The following is a 19,343-nucleotide window of genomic DNA, read 5'->3' as shown; positions in this document are numbered from 1 at the left end:
TGGTGAGATAGGGATTAATATATTTATTTAGTTGCGGCGGGGTCCGGGAGCAGCGGGATAGGGGTTAATAACATTATGTAGGTAGCGGCGATGTTGGGGGCAGCAGATTAGGGGTGTTTAGACTCGGGGCTTGTGTTAGGTGTAAACGTAACTTTTATTCTACCATAGAAATCAATCAACATGAGCTTTCACTGCTTTCAGACTCCCATTGATTCCTATGGCATCCGTGGCCTCCAGGGTGGCGGATTGAAAAGCAGGTACTCTGGGCCGGAATAGTGGCGAACATAGCTGTTAGAAATTTGATAACTAGCAAAAGTAGTCAGATAGTGCCAAATTTGTATTTGGAACATCTGTAATGACGTAAGCATCGATCTGTATTGGACTGAGACCGGCAGATCGTATGTTACGTCACAAATTTCAACTTTTGCTGGTCTGTAGGCTTTGATAAATTGGGCTAGTCAAGCTCGCCACAATTACGCTGCGGAATTCCGGCGTATTTGCGGTTGACGGCTTGATAAATATGCCTCATTATCTCTTCTTCATCAGAATTATATATATATATATATATATATATATACATAATATATATATATATATATATTACACAGTATCTCACAAAAGTGAGTACATCTCTCACATTTTTGTAAATTTTTATTATATCTTTTCATGTGACAACACTGAAGAAATGACACTTTGTTACAATCTAAAATAGTGAGTGTACAGCCTGTATAACAATGTAAATTTGCTGTCCCCTCAAAATAACTCAACATACAGTCATTAATGTCTAAACCGTTGGCAACAAAAGTGAGTACACCCCTAAGTGGAAATGTCCAAATTGGGTCCAATTAGCCATTTTCCCTCCCCGGTGTCATGTGACTCATTAGTGTTACAAGGTCTAAGGTGTGAATTGGGAGCAGGTGTGTTAAATTTGGTGTTATCGCTCTCACACTCTCTCATACTGGTCACTGGAAAGTTTAACATGGTACCTCATGGCAAAGAACTCTCTGAGGATCTGAAAAAAAGAATTGTTGCTCTAGAGAAAGATGGCCTAGGCTATAAGAAGATTGCCAAAACCCTAAAACTGAGCTGCAGCATGGTGGGCAAGACAATACAGCGGTTTCACAGGACAGGTTCCACTCAAAACAGGGGCTAGCCATGGTCGCCCCAAAGAAAGTTGGAGGGCCCATTGCTCAGCATCATATCTAGAGGTTGTCTTGGAAGGAAATAGACCGAATGAGGTGCTGCCAGCATTGCAGCTAGAGGGGTGGGAGGTCATGGCCTTTCAGTGCGCAGGGACAATACGCCGCACACTGCATCAAATTGGTCTGCATGACTGTCGTCCCCAGAAAGGAAGCCTCTTCTAAAGATGATGCACAAGAAAGCCTGCAAACAGTAAGACAAGCCGGACTAAGGACCATGAATTATGGAACCATTGTCCTGTGGCTCAATGAGACCCACGATAAACCTTATTTGGTTTTCAGATGGGGTTCGATGTCAAGGGCTTGTGGACGTGGCGGCAACCAGGTGAGGAGTACAAAGACAAGGTGAGTCTTGCCTACAGTCAAGGCATGGGTGGTTGGAGTGTCTATGGTCTGGGCCTGCCTGAGTGCTGCCGGCAGAGGGGAGCTATAGTTTATTGAGGGAACCATGAATGCCAACATGTACTGTTAACATACTAAGCAGAGCATGATCACCTCCCTTCGGAGGACTGGGCCGTTAGGGCAGTATTCCAACATGATAACGACCCCCAAACACACCTCCAAGATGGACCACTGCCTTGCTAAAGAAGCCTGAGGGTAAAGGTGGTGGACTTTTCCAAGCATGTCTCCAGACCTAAACCCTATTGAGCATCTGTGGGGCATCCTCAAACAGAATGTGGGGGAGCGCAAGGTCTCTAACATCTACCAGCTCCGTGATGTCTTGTCATGGAGGAGTGGAAGAGGACTCCAGTGGCAACATGTGGAACTTGTGTGAACTCATCCTGCCCAAGAGGGATAAGGTAGTGCTGGGAAAATAATGGTGGCCACACAAAAATATTGAAACTCTTGGGCCCAATTTGGACATTTCCCACTTAGGGGTATACTCCTGTTGCCAACGGTATAGACATTAATGGCTGGTGTCGGTGAGTTATTTTGACTGGACTGCAAATTTATAAACTGTTATAGATGCTGTACAACTCACTATTTTAGATTGTAGCAAAAGTGCTCATTTCTTCAGTGTTGTCACATGAAAAGATATAATAGAATATTTACAAAATGAAGGGGTGTTACTCACATTTGTGAGATAGTGTGTGTGTGTGTAGTCATATACATATATATAAATACATAGAACATATTCTACTATGTGCAGACATTGGAATGTGACATATTTTACAATATTACATATAACTATTAACACTTTATTAAATATGATATTGCATAATATGCTTTTCATGTTTTCATCTTCTTAAACTCAAAGGGCTCTCCTTTCCAATTTACTTATTTTATTTAATTTATTTAAGCCTCAGGATGTGGCCAAGAACCTAGGTTATAGCTGCTGCATTGATCGGCTGCATATATATATATATACCAAGAGTCATTGGCTCCACCCATGTGTTTAGTTAGAAACCAGTAGTGCATTGCTGCTCCTTCAACAAATTATAACAAGGGAACTGAAGCAAATTTGATAATAGAAGTAAGCTGGAAAGTTGTTTAAAGTTGTATGCTCTACCTAAATCATGAAAAGATTTTTTTTTTGGATATCATATGTCCCTTTAATTCATTGGAAGCTTGCTAATAAGATCCAACTTTCAATCACATCATTCCATTCAAAATGCCAAATATCACAGAAAATTGACAGACAATAAAATCATAATTTTGCATCAGCAAGGCCACTCTCAAAGGGAAATCAGCAAACAAAACTGGATACTCAAGATGTGGTATTCAAGCTGTTATAAAGAAATTTGAAGAATCAGGAGAGGTCAAGGACAAAAAAGGTCTGTAAGGCCCACGAGAACATTCATAATCTGATGACGAAGTTTCTCAGAGTTTCTTCTTTGAGAGGACCGGAAGAAGTTCAGCAAGGACTTGGCTCAGCATTTCTGGCAGCTTCATCAGGATGCCAAGTTGACCCTTTTACAGTCCGAAGAAGCTTGATCAGGAATGGTCTTTGTGGAAGGGTAGCAGCCAAGAAACACTATTTCAGAAGGGGAACAGGATGAAAAGGCTGAGATATGCTAAAGCTCACAAAGATTGGAATGAAGATCAGTGGAAAAAGAGTATTATGGAGTGATTATACTTGAGGATACCAATTTTGACTAGTCCCATTTTTTTAGTTTTGCATGGAATGTGTCAGCCTTTTCAACCTGTGTCAGATTTTAAATCCCAAGTTTGTAATGTTTGGGTCCTAATCGTTGACAATATGTGAGAAGAAGAGCTGGATAGAGATGGAAGATTGAGTGTTGCGTCTACAGTGAAACATGGTGGAGGGTCTGTCCTGGTTTGGAGGTGCATTTCTGCCAGTGGTGTTGGCAATATTGTCCCGAATTGATGGGATCATGAAAGTACGGACTGGATTTAATTTGTCATGCCATTCCTTCTGGAAAGTGCCTGATTGGGAAGAATCGGTTTTATTTTTCAGCATGATAACGATCCCAATAGACTGCTAATGCAGTGAAATCATATTTGGAGAGAAAAACAGCTGATAAAACACTGACCATCATGGACTCGGCCTCCACAGTGTCCATGACCTGAATATTATTGCGGCAGTATGGGATCACCTGAACAGAGCTGATAAAACACTGAACCATCGTGGACTGGCTCCACAGTGTCCAGACCTGAATATTATAGAGGCGGCTATGGGATCACCTGAAACAGTGAAATAAATAAACCTTAAATCCTAAAGAATAATTATGTGTGTTAAAAAAAGTGTTGAAAGAAGCCTGATATAATTATACCAGAATATTACTTCAGAAAAACTTCAGGAAAGTCTTCCCCTAAATAGTTCTATATGTGCTTTAGTCCCCATGGAGGTCACACTGACTTTGCCTGAAGAAGTCATTTTGTTCTGAAATCTTGTTTCTTTTATATTTTGTGATACAGATGTCCTGTATTTTCTGTTTGTATCTTAATAAAAGGACCGAAAGAATGAATATGGTAGTCATTAAAACTTGCACAGTACTTTGTGTGTGTGTGATATAAATATATTATTTATATATATATATATATATATATATATATATATATATATATATATATTATATAGTATATATATGTTTGTGTATGGTGTATACATGTATTTAGACTAGTATAATGTATGGATCTCTATGTTAAAGCCCTTTGCCTGCAATTTTTTTCTAACACCTGAGACCTTGGATATTTGAGCCCTTATAACTTTTTGTTTTGGACTTTTTAAAGAATTTGTTTTATTAGATGTTGTTATTATGAGTGTAACTGTACTTTGTAAATGTATTTTTGATGTGTTTAGTTACACTTTTTTGCCTCCACCCGCCAAACAGTTAACCAGAGCTCTGAGGACGCGGTAATAAATTCTACCATATTCGGGATTCCGCTCATGCGTTTACTTTGAACTTGTAATACGAGGTGTACAAACACCTATGATGATCCCCCTTTTTGCTTGTGAGTAACTGTTAGAGCACCACTTGTATTCTGGCCCTAAATAAGTAATGATATACTCAAACTAAGATGGATATGAGATCAGCACAAAAGTGGCTGATTAATCCAATTGCCAGGTGTACAGTGAGTACAAAAGATCCCTAATAATGACTATAATGTTGCATCTCCTACAAAAATCTATGAAATATGCACAGTCATCCCATCCACCACCCATATATGATATCATTTATATAGTAGAATATAAAGAAGAGGGAGAGTAGCTGTGCGAATATCTGACGCTGGTTTCGCGCTGCTTTCTCAAAGGACCTTTGATAAATCAGTGGTGAAACATGCTTCAGGTATCCGCTATTCTTTATATTCTAACTATATTCACATATCTGTTCTAGGTACCAGTGGGTGTTCATTAGTACATATATAAAGTTGTATTAAATGACCCATTTCATGATATCCTCGCACAAAAAATGTGAAGTACTAGAAATGTGAAAAAGCAAGCAAAACAACCGCAACACTTTAGCAAAACCTTTAGCAAAATTTTGAGCTGGCATTTGATATGTTAAAGTAGTTTAACTGGGTAGAGAAGTATTTGTACTGGATACTCTTAAAGATGCAAAGGTTGGATGGTGAGTGTTTGTGGGTGTTGCAGGTGTTATTGAGGCATGGTTAGGATTTTTCACCTAAACTCAGTGTGTGAGATCGAAAAAGAAAATCATGATTTCTCTAGTTAAGTATCTCATTATGTCATTCATGTCTCATATATCAAAGCTGACAAGGTCATCTATTATTTATTTTTATTTTTCTTGTACTTTTTTATGTTTTCTCTTTTTTCACATGCTAGAGTGGACTGTTTTACAGAATCTGTTGGGTTTTTTGTAACTGTTTTTAAAACATTATTTGTGATTCTGTTATCTATGTCAGTGGAAATGGTTTTATGCCAGAGGAAGTAAACTGTTGCAAGGTAGAAGAACTAGCTCCATTGATTTCAATGGAGCTAACTCTCACAACTTGTTGTTCTGAGGATTGGCTGGGTTCAAATCTCTTTGAATCTCAGCATTTGCAATTTGATTTTGCCATGCCACTGAGATATTCTTTTTCACCAATGACCTTTTTACCCTTTGAATTACCCCTACATGCATAATTTTGCACCTTATTACTTTGTACTTTAGATCTTAGTCATTCTTTCAACCATCCAATTTTTTTTTTTTATATCACTTCTCATTTGATCAATCCCCCCACTCCCCTGGAACATCAATCGTATTACAAACTTTTAGCATCATCTATAAAGATACCACCCTTTTCCAATATCACTGAAATATATGATAAAAAAAAAACCAAGCTCCACAACTAAACCTGAAGAAACACCACTAGTAACTGCCCCACACCTAAATACACTGATTTATTAAGACTTTCTCCAATGTAGCCTAATATTCTACTACACAGTTTGTGAATTAGTTTGTTGAGTAGGAAATTGCTAAATGCTTTGCTGCAATCTAGATAAGCTACATCTACAGTTTTCACCTTGGTCTTCTATTTTTGTACATTGTTAAAGAAATAAATTAGATTAGCCTGATATGATCATCCTTAAAGGGCACGGTTCTACTTGAAAATTTATATTGTTTAAAAGATAGATAATCCCTTTATTATCCATTCCCTCAGTTTTGCCATAACCCAAAACCGTTATATTTAATACACTTTTTACCTCTGTGATTACCTTGCATCTAAGCCTCAGCAGACCTGCCCTTTTATCTCAGTTCCTTTTGACAGACTTTCATTTAGCCTATCAGTGCTGACTTATGAATAACTCACTGGAGTGAGCACAATATTTATCTATATGACACACATAAACTGGCGCTGTCTAACTGTGAAAAACTGTCTAAATACACTGAGATAAGAGACGATTCAGCTGCTTAGAAATCAATTTATTAGCCTACCTAGGTATAGCTTTTAACAAAGAAAATCAATAGAACAAAAGCAAATTTGATGATAAAAGTACTTGGAAAAAATTTTTTAAAATTGAATAGTTTAATTTTGACTAGACTGTCTCTTTAAGTAAAACCCAGTTGGTTTTTTTTTCGTTTCTATATTGTTTGTTATTATATAAGTCAGGATAGCCCAAGGTCAATAATTTAGAAGCCTTAGGGGCTGCATAAGATTTTATGATTATTAAACACCCAAAATACTCAATATACTTCCTAAAAATGCTCAGTGGCACAGGGGACTCTTAGTTAAGGCTGCAAGTTACCCTCGTCTTCTGTTTTCACATTTAGGTCTATTTACGAGGTGGATCGATATTGTTATCGCGAAGAGCAAAAATGCGATTTCAGATCACGGTGTTCTTTACGCTCAAATCCCATATTACAAGTGTCACGCTGTTAACATTACCGCAAATTTGTTTGGGTAGCGTTGAGCGGAATTATTCTAACATTAAAGTACAAATATAGCCCTATATTGCCCTAAAGTGAATCAGCTCTTTTTTGTAAAAACAAAACAAAACACTATATCGTTCTAACATTACCCCCACCAAAAAATTATAAACTAAAAAAAAAAACAACACTAAAAAAGTGCCCTGAACGGGGCATTTAGTGGAGCATAAAAAAGCTTTGATTAATATCTGCTAATTTGAATATGAAAATCAGCCAATAGGAATGCAAGGATACCTCTATATAAAAGAGGTATCTCGCATTCTAAATTCAGTGATACGGCTGGTGACGTCATGAAGAGGACCCTCTGAGTTGAAGAGCTGAAGATGGATGAAGAAGGCCAACATTGCCGTGATGAAGATAAGAAAATAGACTACCGCAAGAAGAAGATGGAGCGTCACCCCCCCAGATTTAGCTTTGGTGAGTACAATTTTTGTGGTTTAGCGCCAGCTTTTCTTTGGGGGTGGTTTTTTTTTTTTTTATAAAAGATTGTTTTTTTTATATAAGCAGCAAAAGAGATAAATACGCACCCCAAATGCCTTTTTCAGGGCAATTTTTGGGGGATAACGGAGTTAATGTTAGCAGGTTTTTTGTCACAAAAAGAGCTGATACACCCTTTAGGGCAATGCCCTACAAAAGGCCCTTTTAAGGGCTATATTGTTGTTTAGTGTTAGAATACTCTTTTTATTTTTTATTATTAATTTTTATTGGGGTTTTAGAACGGGAATAACTCTTTTTTTATTTTTTGGCAATTTGTTTGTTATTTTTTTAATCTTAGGTTTTTATTTTTGTTTGTATTGGTAGGTTTTATTTTTGTTTGTAATGGTAAGGTTTGTTTATTTTAAAGTAATGGTAGGTTTTATTTTTTATTTTGAAATATAAGGTTAGTTTTTTTTTCAGGTAAGTTTTTATTCTTTTTAAAGGTAGTTTTTCTTTTTAGGTAAGGTTATTCATTTTGGGGTAAGTTAGGGGTTCTTAGGTTAGAGGATCTATATGTCAGTGGGTTGCTTTGCATTGGGTTGGCAGGTTTAGGGGTTACTAGTGTAGAGGTTTAGTTTGTGATGTGGGGGGGGTGGGGGGTGACGATTTAGAGGTTAATAGTGTAGAGGTTTAGTTTGCTATGTGTGTGTTGCAGTTTAGGGAAATAACAGTGTAGCTGTTTAGTTTGCAATGTGGGAGTGGCTGTTTAGGGTTTAATATTGTAAAGGTTTAGTTTGCGATGTTTGGGGTGGGTGGTTTAGAGGTTAATAGTGTACGAGGGGACTTTGCAGTGGGCTATGTAGCATTTTAAGGGTTATTAGAGTAGTGTATTATGGCAATTTGTGTTAGCGTGCTAGTATGGGCGTTACTTTTTTCCCCAGTTTTCTCAAGTCATCTGTTATTGCAATCTTGATATTGTAAGTTCTCTTTATGCGAGTCAGGTAAGCTTGCAAGCGATAGCCTTTTGTATAATGTATATCCTGGTATGAGTATGTCCCAATTCTGAGAATCATTATACCATTTATTCTGTTATATCTATTTAATCAGTTGTTCCTAGTCATTGTTGGAGTAAATTCATGTAATTTATTGCTTAAGCTACAAGGAGATGTACAATATTCTTACTAGAATTCCTACAACTGGATGTTGGACTTATAATTTTAGCGCATGGTCTGGAGGCAGATGGAATTACTAATGCTACCCCTTTCTAGTTTAAATTGCTGTTCTTTTCAAATGCAAGCTATCTCTATGAAATCAACCTATTGCCAAACTGAGTTATAATATCCAATAAACCAAATCCTTTCCCCTGAACCACCTATCCAGCCAAGTGTTAAAATCTACTTATCCGTTGTATTTTTATGTAGAGGATGACACATGCTCTAAATGATTCCCTAGGCTGCAAAACTCTTTCTGAATGGCAGCAACATCATTACTAGATCATTAGTTCCTAAATGAACAACACATCTAAAACACTTTATTTTCTTGTTGCCATAACAATTCTCAAAATATGATTCTTATCCCTGTGAGCAATAGCTCCTGGAAGAACCTATAATCTCTCTAAATCTTTCCTTTACTTTGACCCTAAATACACATTTCCTTAAATATAGAATCACTTACCAACAGCTGTTTCCCCAAATTCACATCTGTAGGTATTATTATTACTTGTATTTTCTATTTGGAGATTTAGATACCACGTGAATTTGACTTACTTATCACAGGATTCAGCAACAAGCAGATCACGAGTTTTACAAAGGCAACAGTTGAGCTCTGTGTCGTCTGATTGACAGTGCTCACTCTTAATGAACAAACAGTAATCCATCTCCCGCTTTTTGTTGGTCCCTGCGGTATAGGTATTACTTCCTGAGGCAACTTTTTTGGAGTAAACAGACATTCAATTTACACTTAGCTTAAGATTAGCTTACACACCTGGCAGCAATAGAATCTCAAAAATGTACCATGCTAAAAAGCACCCATTGCACTGTATCTGAGACATTATAAGTTTTAAAACACTCTAAGAAATCAATTCAATTCAATTCTGCCTGAATATCCATAAATAACTCATGCAATTACTCATATTTATTTAGAATTTTTTTTTGCCTGCAGAGCTAAACATTATTTTTATACAATGTAATTATTTTGCCCTTACAAATAATTCAATATATTCAGGCATTAAGCAGAGGTGCTGCTACGGTGACAAGACATGGGACCTATGCATAGATTCACTGGCCTCTTATCTGAATCCCACCAAGACTCACTCAAAATCTCACTTTATGACCCACAATTTTATCATCTTATATATTTATATGTCATACACATATATTTATAAATGTCATACTTGTATAGAATCTGCATCAGCAGTAGATACAGGGCAGTCCAATAATGTAAATTATATTTAAGGTACACATATCATCACCATAACCTTGACCAAATCAGCATGCGAGATTTCTTAGGAAATTAACACACCAAAATAGATGCAAAATGCATTACAAAAAAAAAACAAGGTGGTTAAATTATTATGTATTGATCATGATTGTCTAATGCATTTTGATTTCAGGATTTTCATTCAAACAAGTATGAAATTGTTACACATGCAATTACTATAATTATGAAAAATGCTATAGCTACATTTTTTAACCCCTTCGCTACCGGTAATTTTCAGAGAAGAAACTTAAATACAGGAAAAAACTTTAGCATTTTTGCTATCACGCCATTTAAAAAGAAATAGAGATTTATTAATTTAATCTTAAAACCGATTTATCTTAAGACCGCTGCTCCTTAACTCGTCAGCCACCTCTGAGGCGGCAAACATCATCCCGCACGATCGCATTACGATCGGGTTGATTGACACCATCTGCTAGTGGCCGCAAATCTGCAGTGGGCCGGCATTGCACAAGCAGTTCACCAGAACTGTTTGTGCAATGATAAATGCTGATAACGTATGTGTTGGCATTTATCGATGTTCTGGCGGACATGATCGCTACAGCAGATCATGTCCGCCAGACACATGATATATCAGCCCCTTTATATATATATATATATATATATATATATATATATATATATATATATGTCAAGTAGGAGAAGGCACTCACTGGTCTTTTCAAGTGTACTTTATTTCAAAAGCTTGACGTTTCGGGGGGACACTCCCCTTCCCCCAGACTGAGTGTGCCCCTGAAACATCATGCTTTGAAACTAATGTACAAAGACCAGTGAGTGCCCTTCTCCTACTTGATATATTTAAACGCTGGCACCCTGGCAGTTGCCATTAAGGTGAGAGTGCTCATTATTTAATTTATATAATATATATATATATATATATATCTATATATATATATATATATATATATATATATATATATATATTTGTATATCAAACTATTTTCTTTTTGGTAGACAACATAAGGGGGCCAAATTATCATTGTGCCTGCGGACATGATCTGATATTGAGGATCATGTCTGCTGCACCATCGATAAATGCCGACAGCAAACGCTCCAGCGCTAGGCAGGGGGGTGTCAATCAACCGATCGTATTTGATCGGGTTGATTTTGATGATTTCTGTCCGCCGCCCTCAGAGCAGGTGGACATGTTATGGAGCAGCGGCAGGGGCGTATTTAGGTTTTGTGCTGCCCTAGGCACTCAAAATTCTGCTCCCCCCCCACCCCTGGTTTAAGGCCTTTTTTTTTAGACATAATATTTTTTGGCAGGGTGTAAAAAAAAATAAAAAAAATGTCTTTTTAAGTAGATGTTTACCAGGGCTTGCATTCACTCTGGTCACACACACACACACATATATATATATATATATATATATATATATATATATATATATATATCTTAAGACATTATTTTGCAAGTCAGATGATTAAAGTGTTTATATCAGAAAAAAATATCCTTCACTGTATGATAGTTTGTCAGTAGGTAGTTGTTTAACCTTAAACATCTTCTTGATTGACAGTTTTTTAAGCAAAAAATATCTGCTTGGATAAATATGTAATGAATATACAAACTGGCCTTTAAAAGTACTTAAAAATACAAACAGTAGTTATGATAGGTTTAGGAATTGTATCCTAGGGGATAAAGTCACATGATACAATCATAATAAAGTATATACTAGTATTGTTTCTGAATGCATTAAATGCTCACAACATATTTTCAGTTGTGTTTTAAGTCACATAGTTGTATAGATTCAGCAAATAAATACTTATTCTTTTCATGTATGACAGATAGACATACAGTAAATGTACAAGTATTTAGTGACTAATCCGTTTAAGTATTTTAATTGCCTAATGAAGATGTATTGAAGAGAGAAAGGCATATGCTGTTTCCCAGTGGTCACGGTGTAGTGCACACTGCACTGTGTAATCTGTGTGAGTCTCAATCACGCGGTGGAGCAAGGAAGAATACGCATTCCCTCTCAGTCCAGGCCAGGTAGCGCAAGTGAGCTCCGCCTCCACTGTCACCACGTCATGCGCACCCACATAAAATCCCCATAGGATAGCAATAGCCGGGCCAGCCATTTAAGTAATTTGTAATTGGTTGATTTAGCCACCCGGGCCCTGAGTCAGTAGAGTGGCCCTCGGGACTCAAAATTCTGCTGCCCCTTAAAAAATCTGCCACTCTAGGCACTGGCCTCGTTGGCCTATGCCTTAATACGCCCCTGAGCAGCGGTCTTTAGGACCGCTGCTTCATAACTTGTGTTTCCGGCGAGCTTGAAGGAGCTTGATAAATATTCCCCAAGGTATTGAGCTAGACCAATTTTAGTATATTTCTTGCCACTGTTTCACCTCCAAATTAGGGATGGGCAAATGTGTTTATATCCGAATTCGAATGTTATTGTAGAAATTCGATTTACATAATAGAATGTTGATAAGAACGAATATTCTTAAAATTTAGATTTTCGAATGTTATTTACAGTTTTCGAATGTGACAAATTCAGAATGTTACATTTGAATATCACGTTCGAATTCGAATGTTACATTCGAATATCACGTCTCGAATTCGAATATTACATTTATAAAACACAATTGTAGACTAGAAAACACTATTTCGAATGTCACATTCAAATCGAATATCACATTCGAATCGAATGTCACATTCGAATTCGACTATTACATTTAAAAACACAGTATTAGACTAGAAATACTATTTCGAATTCGAATGTCACATTCGAATCGAATATCACATTTAAAACACTGTATTAGACTAGAAATACTATTTCAAATTCGAATGTGACATTCAAATTCGAATGTAGCATTCAAATTCGAATATTACATTTATTAAATACAGGTGTAGACTAGAAAAATACTATTTCAAATTTGAATGTCACATTCAAATTTCGAATGTCACATTCGATTTCTAATATTACATTTCGAAACTGAATGAATACATAACTAAAACATTCTTATTGAAACAAATATTTTTGAATTTTATTGAAAAAGTCGAAAACGAAAATTCGAAAATAGAATCTTAGAATGTTATATAAACATTTGAAATTCGAATGAACGAATGTATCAAAATTCGTTTTTAAATTTTGAATTTTTAGAAACATTTGCCCATCCCTACTCCAAATGCGATCATATTAAAAAAAAAAATATTTTCTCACAAACTTTGGGTTTCTCATTAAAATTATTTAACTACTGCTTGTGCAGTATGGTTGTAAGAGCTTCTCTGGGATTACATTATATCAGAAATAGCAGATATGCAGGGCTTTGTCATTCTCTTTGGTAATTACAAGGACACTAATTGATTCTGTGCACCACACCCATTCTAAAATTCCCTGTCAGTGAAGGGGTTAATCAGTTAGCTTTTGAGGGTAATATTATTGTAATGTAGGTATTGCCTCTCCACCTGACACCTCCCTGATCCCTCCAAACAGCTCTCCGCCCCCCACCACCCACCCACACTCCTCCCCACCATATTAGGTACTGTTAGACAGTCTAATATGCAGTTTAGGGCTTTTTTATTATTATTTTTTTTTTTATTATTTTTTTTCTGCAGTGTTAGCAAAACCTCCTCAGCGCCCTCCCTCCTCAGCTCTCTAACCCTAAGCACTTTGACTACAAGTAAATGGGGGAGAAGCTATATATTTATAATACTGTATAGTGCATGAAATTGCAGGTTTTTTAAAATGTAAATACATTAATAAAAGAAATGTAAATGCCTGACTTTTCCCATGTGATCTTCTACAAACAAAAATCCAGAGAAAAAAATCCAAATAGTTGATTATTAGGAACATTTTACATAAAAAATAAAAAAATAAAAAGTGGGTGCTTTAGCTGTGTTCATAGTTAACCAAACACATTCTTAATTATGCCTGTAGGTAAATATCATACACATGCCATCAATTACAAGGGATTCAATTTCTGATTAAAAATCAGATTAAAGTACACTGTTGCTGTAGGATTTGCTTGATTATTTGGCGTAGCATCCTACTGGAAGAGTCAATGGTTCAACAAGAGTTGCCAAACAAACAGGATTTCTGGCAGGTAGCATTCACTCCTTGCATGTGACCACCATCTTTTGTATTCGGCAAATGTCTGGGCAAACCCTTTCCTAATAAAAGGAACCTCCAAGCCATCTAAATTATGCCAAAGTTTCATTCAGTAACCCCCCCAAATCATGTGATAAAATGTGCTAAGGTCTGAGAAAACAAAGGTTAGCGTATGTTGGCTTAAATTGTAAAACATATTTTTGTTGCAAAACCAACAAAACTCATCATCCACGGAACACCATACTGTCTTTGAAGCATGGTCGCGTGGCATCATCATGCTTCGGGGATGCTTCTCTTCAGCGGGTCAGATGGGATAATTAATAGTCCAAATTTTTTAAGATATTTTGGTACAAAATCTGTTGGCTCTGGCTTCAGAAAAGGAAAATCAAAGTATTGGAATGGGCCCTTGTCAGAGCCTAGACCACAACCCCATCAAAAATCTGTGGAATGACCTAAAGACAGCTGTTACACAAGAGATCCCCCTCACAATTTGAAGGAATTTGAAACATTTTTGCAAGGAAGAATAGGATAAAATTACAAAGTCTAGATGTGCAAAGTTAATAGAGACTTATTCACAGAGACTTGCTGCTGTAATAAATACAAAGATGCTTCCACAAAGTATTAGTTGAGTGGGAGTGTGCAGGCTTTTCAGAGTGTTGCAGTTTTTTTATTAAATTGTTTCTGATAATTAATACTTTTTACTGGATTTTTGTTTGTTAGAAGATCACATTACAGATGGAAAAACTCTAACATTAACATGGTTGTTATTTCTGTCTTTACATTTCAAAACATGCAATTTCATAAGAGTGTGTAGACCTTTTTTACTTATATCCACTGTATTTATTTATTATATTAGTAAAACAAACAGGGTTGCTCTATTTTGTTAAGAAAGGGTAACAGATGTGCACAGTTAGCCATCTCCCTTGTCATTAATATAAAATTAGAGGTGTGCAGCCGTGGAGAATTTGGTTTGGATTAAGTTTTCAGAACAAATGTTTGGAGAAATTAGTTTCCCTGTGAGAAAATGGACTGGGCTAGTGCAGACTCTCTGGTGTGCAAAAGGTAAGTATTTTAACCTTTTAAAGGGAAACAAATGAACACTGCTGAATTTCATCATTATTTATTAGATTTATTTAAATTTCAGGTGCACTTTTACAGATATTCATTTAATGGGAAAAAAAAACAGAATATCCTTTTTTCGTCAGAGGAATTTGCATTTGTGACAAAACCAAATGCACATGTCTAATATAAACTCTCAAAAATACTGCAAAAATAAATAAAAAAATAATTTAACAGGTATTGTTCCTTTTATATTTAGGTCTAGCTTATATCACTACCTTAACCAGTGGGCTCATTACTATGATTATACAAGTGTAATGTTGAGACAGGAAGGAAGAGGAAAATTAAATATGGCTTAGTACCAGGTAGTCTTAATTGATATTATATAATCATGGCTTATTTTCTATAAAATATATTATTTAATTTCAGGAGGATATTGATGAGGAGATTGAAGCAGAGTATAACATTCTCAAAGCATTGTCAGATCATCCTAATGTTGTCAAATTCTTTGGAATGTATTTCAAGAAAGATGTGAAATCTGGTGACCAATTATGGCTTGTTCTTGAGGTTAGTATCTTATGATATTTTGCACAGAGACTACATTTAAATAAAATATGTATGAGTAGTACATACTTCATATTTGATTGTGTATTGATATAAATATATTGCAAGGCACAGACACATGTTGCCCCCATTTATCAAGCAGTCACCTTGTTCACTTCTCTAAAAGGAAAATTTCCTCCTTTTCTTGCTAGTCACAGAAGTTTATTTAATAGCCATATTTATGTGAAAAAAATCTAACCTTTTAATTTCAAATTCAACATAAAGGTCAGTGAATGATTGATAAACATGTCACACATGAAGTGCCAAAAAACAGCACTGTGAAGGTAGATGTGAGACAGTGAAAGAAAATAAACGTTTAATACTATAATTAATGACAGGAGAATGAAAAATGATGGTAGAATACGGGCTGTCTTATTCCAGCTAAAACATAGAAACAGACTAGAAGGATCAAGTGGCAAAAAAGTGCAGAGCAGCAAGCATGAATGTCTGGTATAGCTGTGTCCAGGATGTTAAAGACACCAGACCTTTGGTGACCTCATTTTAACCCTTTGATTGCTAAGCACCTTCCCACCTGGGTGCTAAGCTGATTTGAGGGTTTTTTTATTTTAAAAATATTTTTATTTTTCGTTTCCCCAAGACCTTATATCATTGGGAAGGGTAGGCGATACCTTTCCAACGGTGGATATTGGGGGGTCTGTAGCTGCTTAGATACTCCTAAGCAGCTACAGGGTCTGTAGCTCCTTAGATATAGGCTAAGCAGCATGCCCCCTTTCCCTATACTGTCCATTTTTTAATAAAGTTTATGTGGTGGACATCACCACGCAAAACGTGAAGCCCAGGCGATGCCTGTCACTATACAGGGCCCGATCGCGGGGTAGGAGCGAGTGGGAGCCCCCAGATCTCCCTCAAGGTGGGAGAGTGCGTAGAAGCGGGTGGGAGCCCCCAGATCTCCCCTCAAGGTGGGAGAGTGCGTAGAAGCGGGTGGTAGCCCCCAGATCTCCCTCAAGTTGGGAGAGTACTAGCGACGGCTCTGAGCCGTTGTTAGCACCTAAGTGGGAAACTCTGTGATGGCTCAGAGGGGTTAAAGCATTAGCATTGACTCCTCAGTCAGCCAAAACCACTGCACAATCTCCTTGTCCCAACCGTGCCCAGGATTGATCGGGGACTCCTGGTCTGCTTTTACCTTTCCTTTTAGCCACCAGAGCTCTGTCTTAGGCTGATATTTTTGTAGACCTGCTGCCTGCACTGGCTGTGTTCTTTAACTCCACTTGCTTGCTAGCTGCAGGCAGCAGGTCTCCAAAAATATCAGCCTAAGACATAGCCCTCTGGTGGCTCAAAGGCAACTGCAAGACACAGATTCTGTTCCAGTGTACACTCACCTGCCAAGTCACAGACCTTGTTCCAGTGAATGCTCTCTTGACAAGGTGCAGACCTTGTTCCAGTCTATGCTCTTCAGTCAAAGCCCAGACTCTGTTCCAGTGTAAGCTCACCTGCCAAGACACAGACCCTGTTCAAGTGGGCATTCCTCCTTTCCAAGGACATAGTGTGGGCATTCCTCCTGTCAAAGTCTACAGTGTGGAAATTCATCCTGTGCAAGGCCTTAGTGGGGGCATTCTTCCTGTCCAAGGTCCTGGCAGGGGCATTCCTTCTGTCCAAGTCCCCAATGTGGGCATTCCTCATGTTGAAGGCCCTCTGCCTGTCCAGGGCCCCAGTGTCTCCTGCTACATCCAGTAATCTGCATAGCCTTCAAGCTCTGTGCTCAGTGAACAGTCTCCAAATCCTATGTTTCTTATTGCTCAGTCTCCAAGTCTAGTGTTTCTTGCTGCTCAGTCTCCAAGTCCAGTGTCTCTAAACCTGTACAATGAACTTGTTTTGCCTAGTGTGTGCCTAAAAGGGGAATTACCTCAAGGGAAACCTAAGACTGACACCTCAACCACTGGGCTCCCAACACTTAGAACTACTGAGTGTGACACTCCTAGTCTATAACTGCAATTAAACAGTGCTCATTCTTCATTTTGTTCTTCTCTCCTGCATCTATTATGAAACATCTGAAAAATAAACATATTATTATTATTATCATTTATTTGTATAGCACCGCAAGATTCCGTAGCGCTGGGTACACAGATAGGGGTATACAATGATAACGATTTGTGATAAAATACAAAATGTAACAACTAATCTAGTACAGGAGGAAGAGGGCCCTGCTCCGGAGAGCTTACAGTCTACAGGTTGAGGGTGCAGATACATAAGGTTTGGGGTAGCTTGTTACATAGATTGTAGTTGCAGCAGTGAGTCATGATGAGAGACGGAGGAGAGATGGCAAGCCTCTCTGAATAGGTGTGTTTTCAATGAGCATCTTAAGCTATATACGCCACTTACTCGTATAGTGCATGCACTAAGCATTTTCTGCCACTCCAGACTCTTGACTCCATCTTGTGGCATGCATGTGTTAGCTTCTATCCTCTTCTCTGCTGCAAATTATGGCACAAGCACTATACAATGAATACACTGAATGATTGTATACTTAGTAGTGGAGGAAATCTTTAAACCATGCACAAATCAATCCATAAAGACACAAAGCCCAGAGAATTACATAGGGAGCGGGTGGGACCATTCTCTATATCACATACTCAACAAAGCCAGATGAAGAGAGGGGGGCGGAGTGAACATTTGTCTTCAGGTTAGAAAACGATTGTGCAAAATAAATTTAAAAAACAAAGAGATTAACATTAGGATACATAAACTAATGAATTGGGCTATTTTTGTAAGTAAAAAATTACCATCACTTTAAGGTCACTGGCATATCGGTGAACCGGGAGGGCAGGAGCACTTCAGATTTTGGTGCCTAAAGGCACCTGGGCTGTAAATCTGGCCATGCAGAGTAGCATCCTGATTGCCTGCTTAAAGTCCCTTTACAGTGGAATGAAGCTACTGATAAAACTAGGTAAATATCTTCTTTTTTTACATAGAGATGTTCAGGTGATATTTCCTAGTCAGCTTTTTACAGATATACTGCATCACTTTCAAGTGCTTCAACATTTGTGTATTATGTCCCTTTAATACCTAGTTCTTAAAAGCACTAAATGCAAAAGCAGTTTTTTGGACTGCTCACTAGCTCAACACTTAAAGGGACATTAAACACCAAATAAATGATAGATGGAATGAAGCCTTCAAAGAAAAGATTAGTCTGAGAATAACATGTTGATGCTAATTTTAAAGTTTCATTAGCTGTTTAAATATTGACAAAATAGGTAAAGTTTTAAAGGCCTATTTTTAAAAGTAGCAACTGAAAATACGCTTGAATTCTGCGTTGTAATTGTCGCAAGATTGATCCGCCGTAGTTATCAAAGCATCAAGATCTGCAAATGTTGAAATTTGTGATGTAAAATACGATCCCGTGATCTCAATCCAACACAGATCGATGCAAGTTGAAAACCGTGGTTTTCAAGCGGAATCGTGTTCATTCACCCTCCTAATCGACACTATTTGAAGCTCTAACAAAGTTATCATAAATTCTACATTTATGCTTGCGTCTTTTCCGACTCAGCATACCTGGTTTTCAATCCGCCACCCTTGAGGTCACGGATGCCATAGAAGTCAATGGGAGTCTGAAAACACAGAAAGTTTATGTTCGATGCTGCAAGAGATGAAGCATATTACATCATAAAAGTAAGTTAGAAACTTTATTACATTTGTATACCCTTTCTAAATCAAACAATATT

At 37.3% G+C, this 19,343-nt stretch overlaps 1 protein-coding gene across 1 annotated transcript in view; it reads left to right on the top strand.

Moving 5' to 3' along the window:
- The window catches only part of MYO3A (myosin IIIA), a 499,205-nt gene that overhangs the window by 9,657 nt on the left and 470,205 nt on the right, over positions 1–19,343 (top strand). Inside the window, 1 exon segment of the mRNA XM_053715695.1 lies at positions 15,490–15,624. Coding sequence (XP_053571670.1) covers positions 15,490–15,624 — 135 coding nt within the window.

This window comes from Bombina bombina, chromosome 5 (genome assembly GCF_027579735.1).
Source record: "Bombina bombina isolate aBomBom1 chromosome 5, aBomBom1.pri, whole genome shotgun sequence".
Lineage (NCBI taxonomy): Eukaryota > Metazoa > Chordata > Amphibia > Anura > Bombinatoridae > Bombina > Bombina bombina.
Note: the sequence above shows the minus strand (reverse complement) of the source record. Positions and strands in the feature narration are given on the sequence as shown.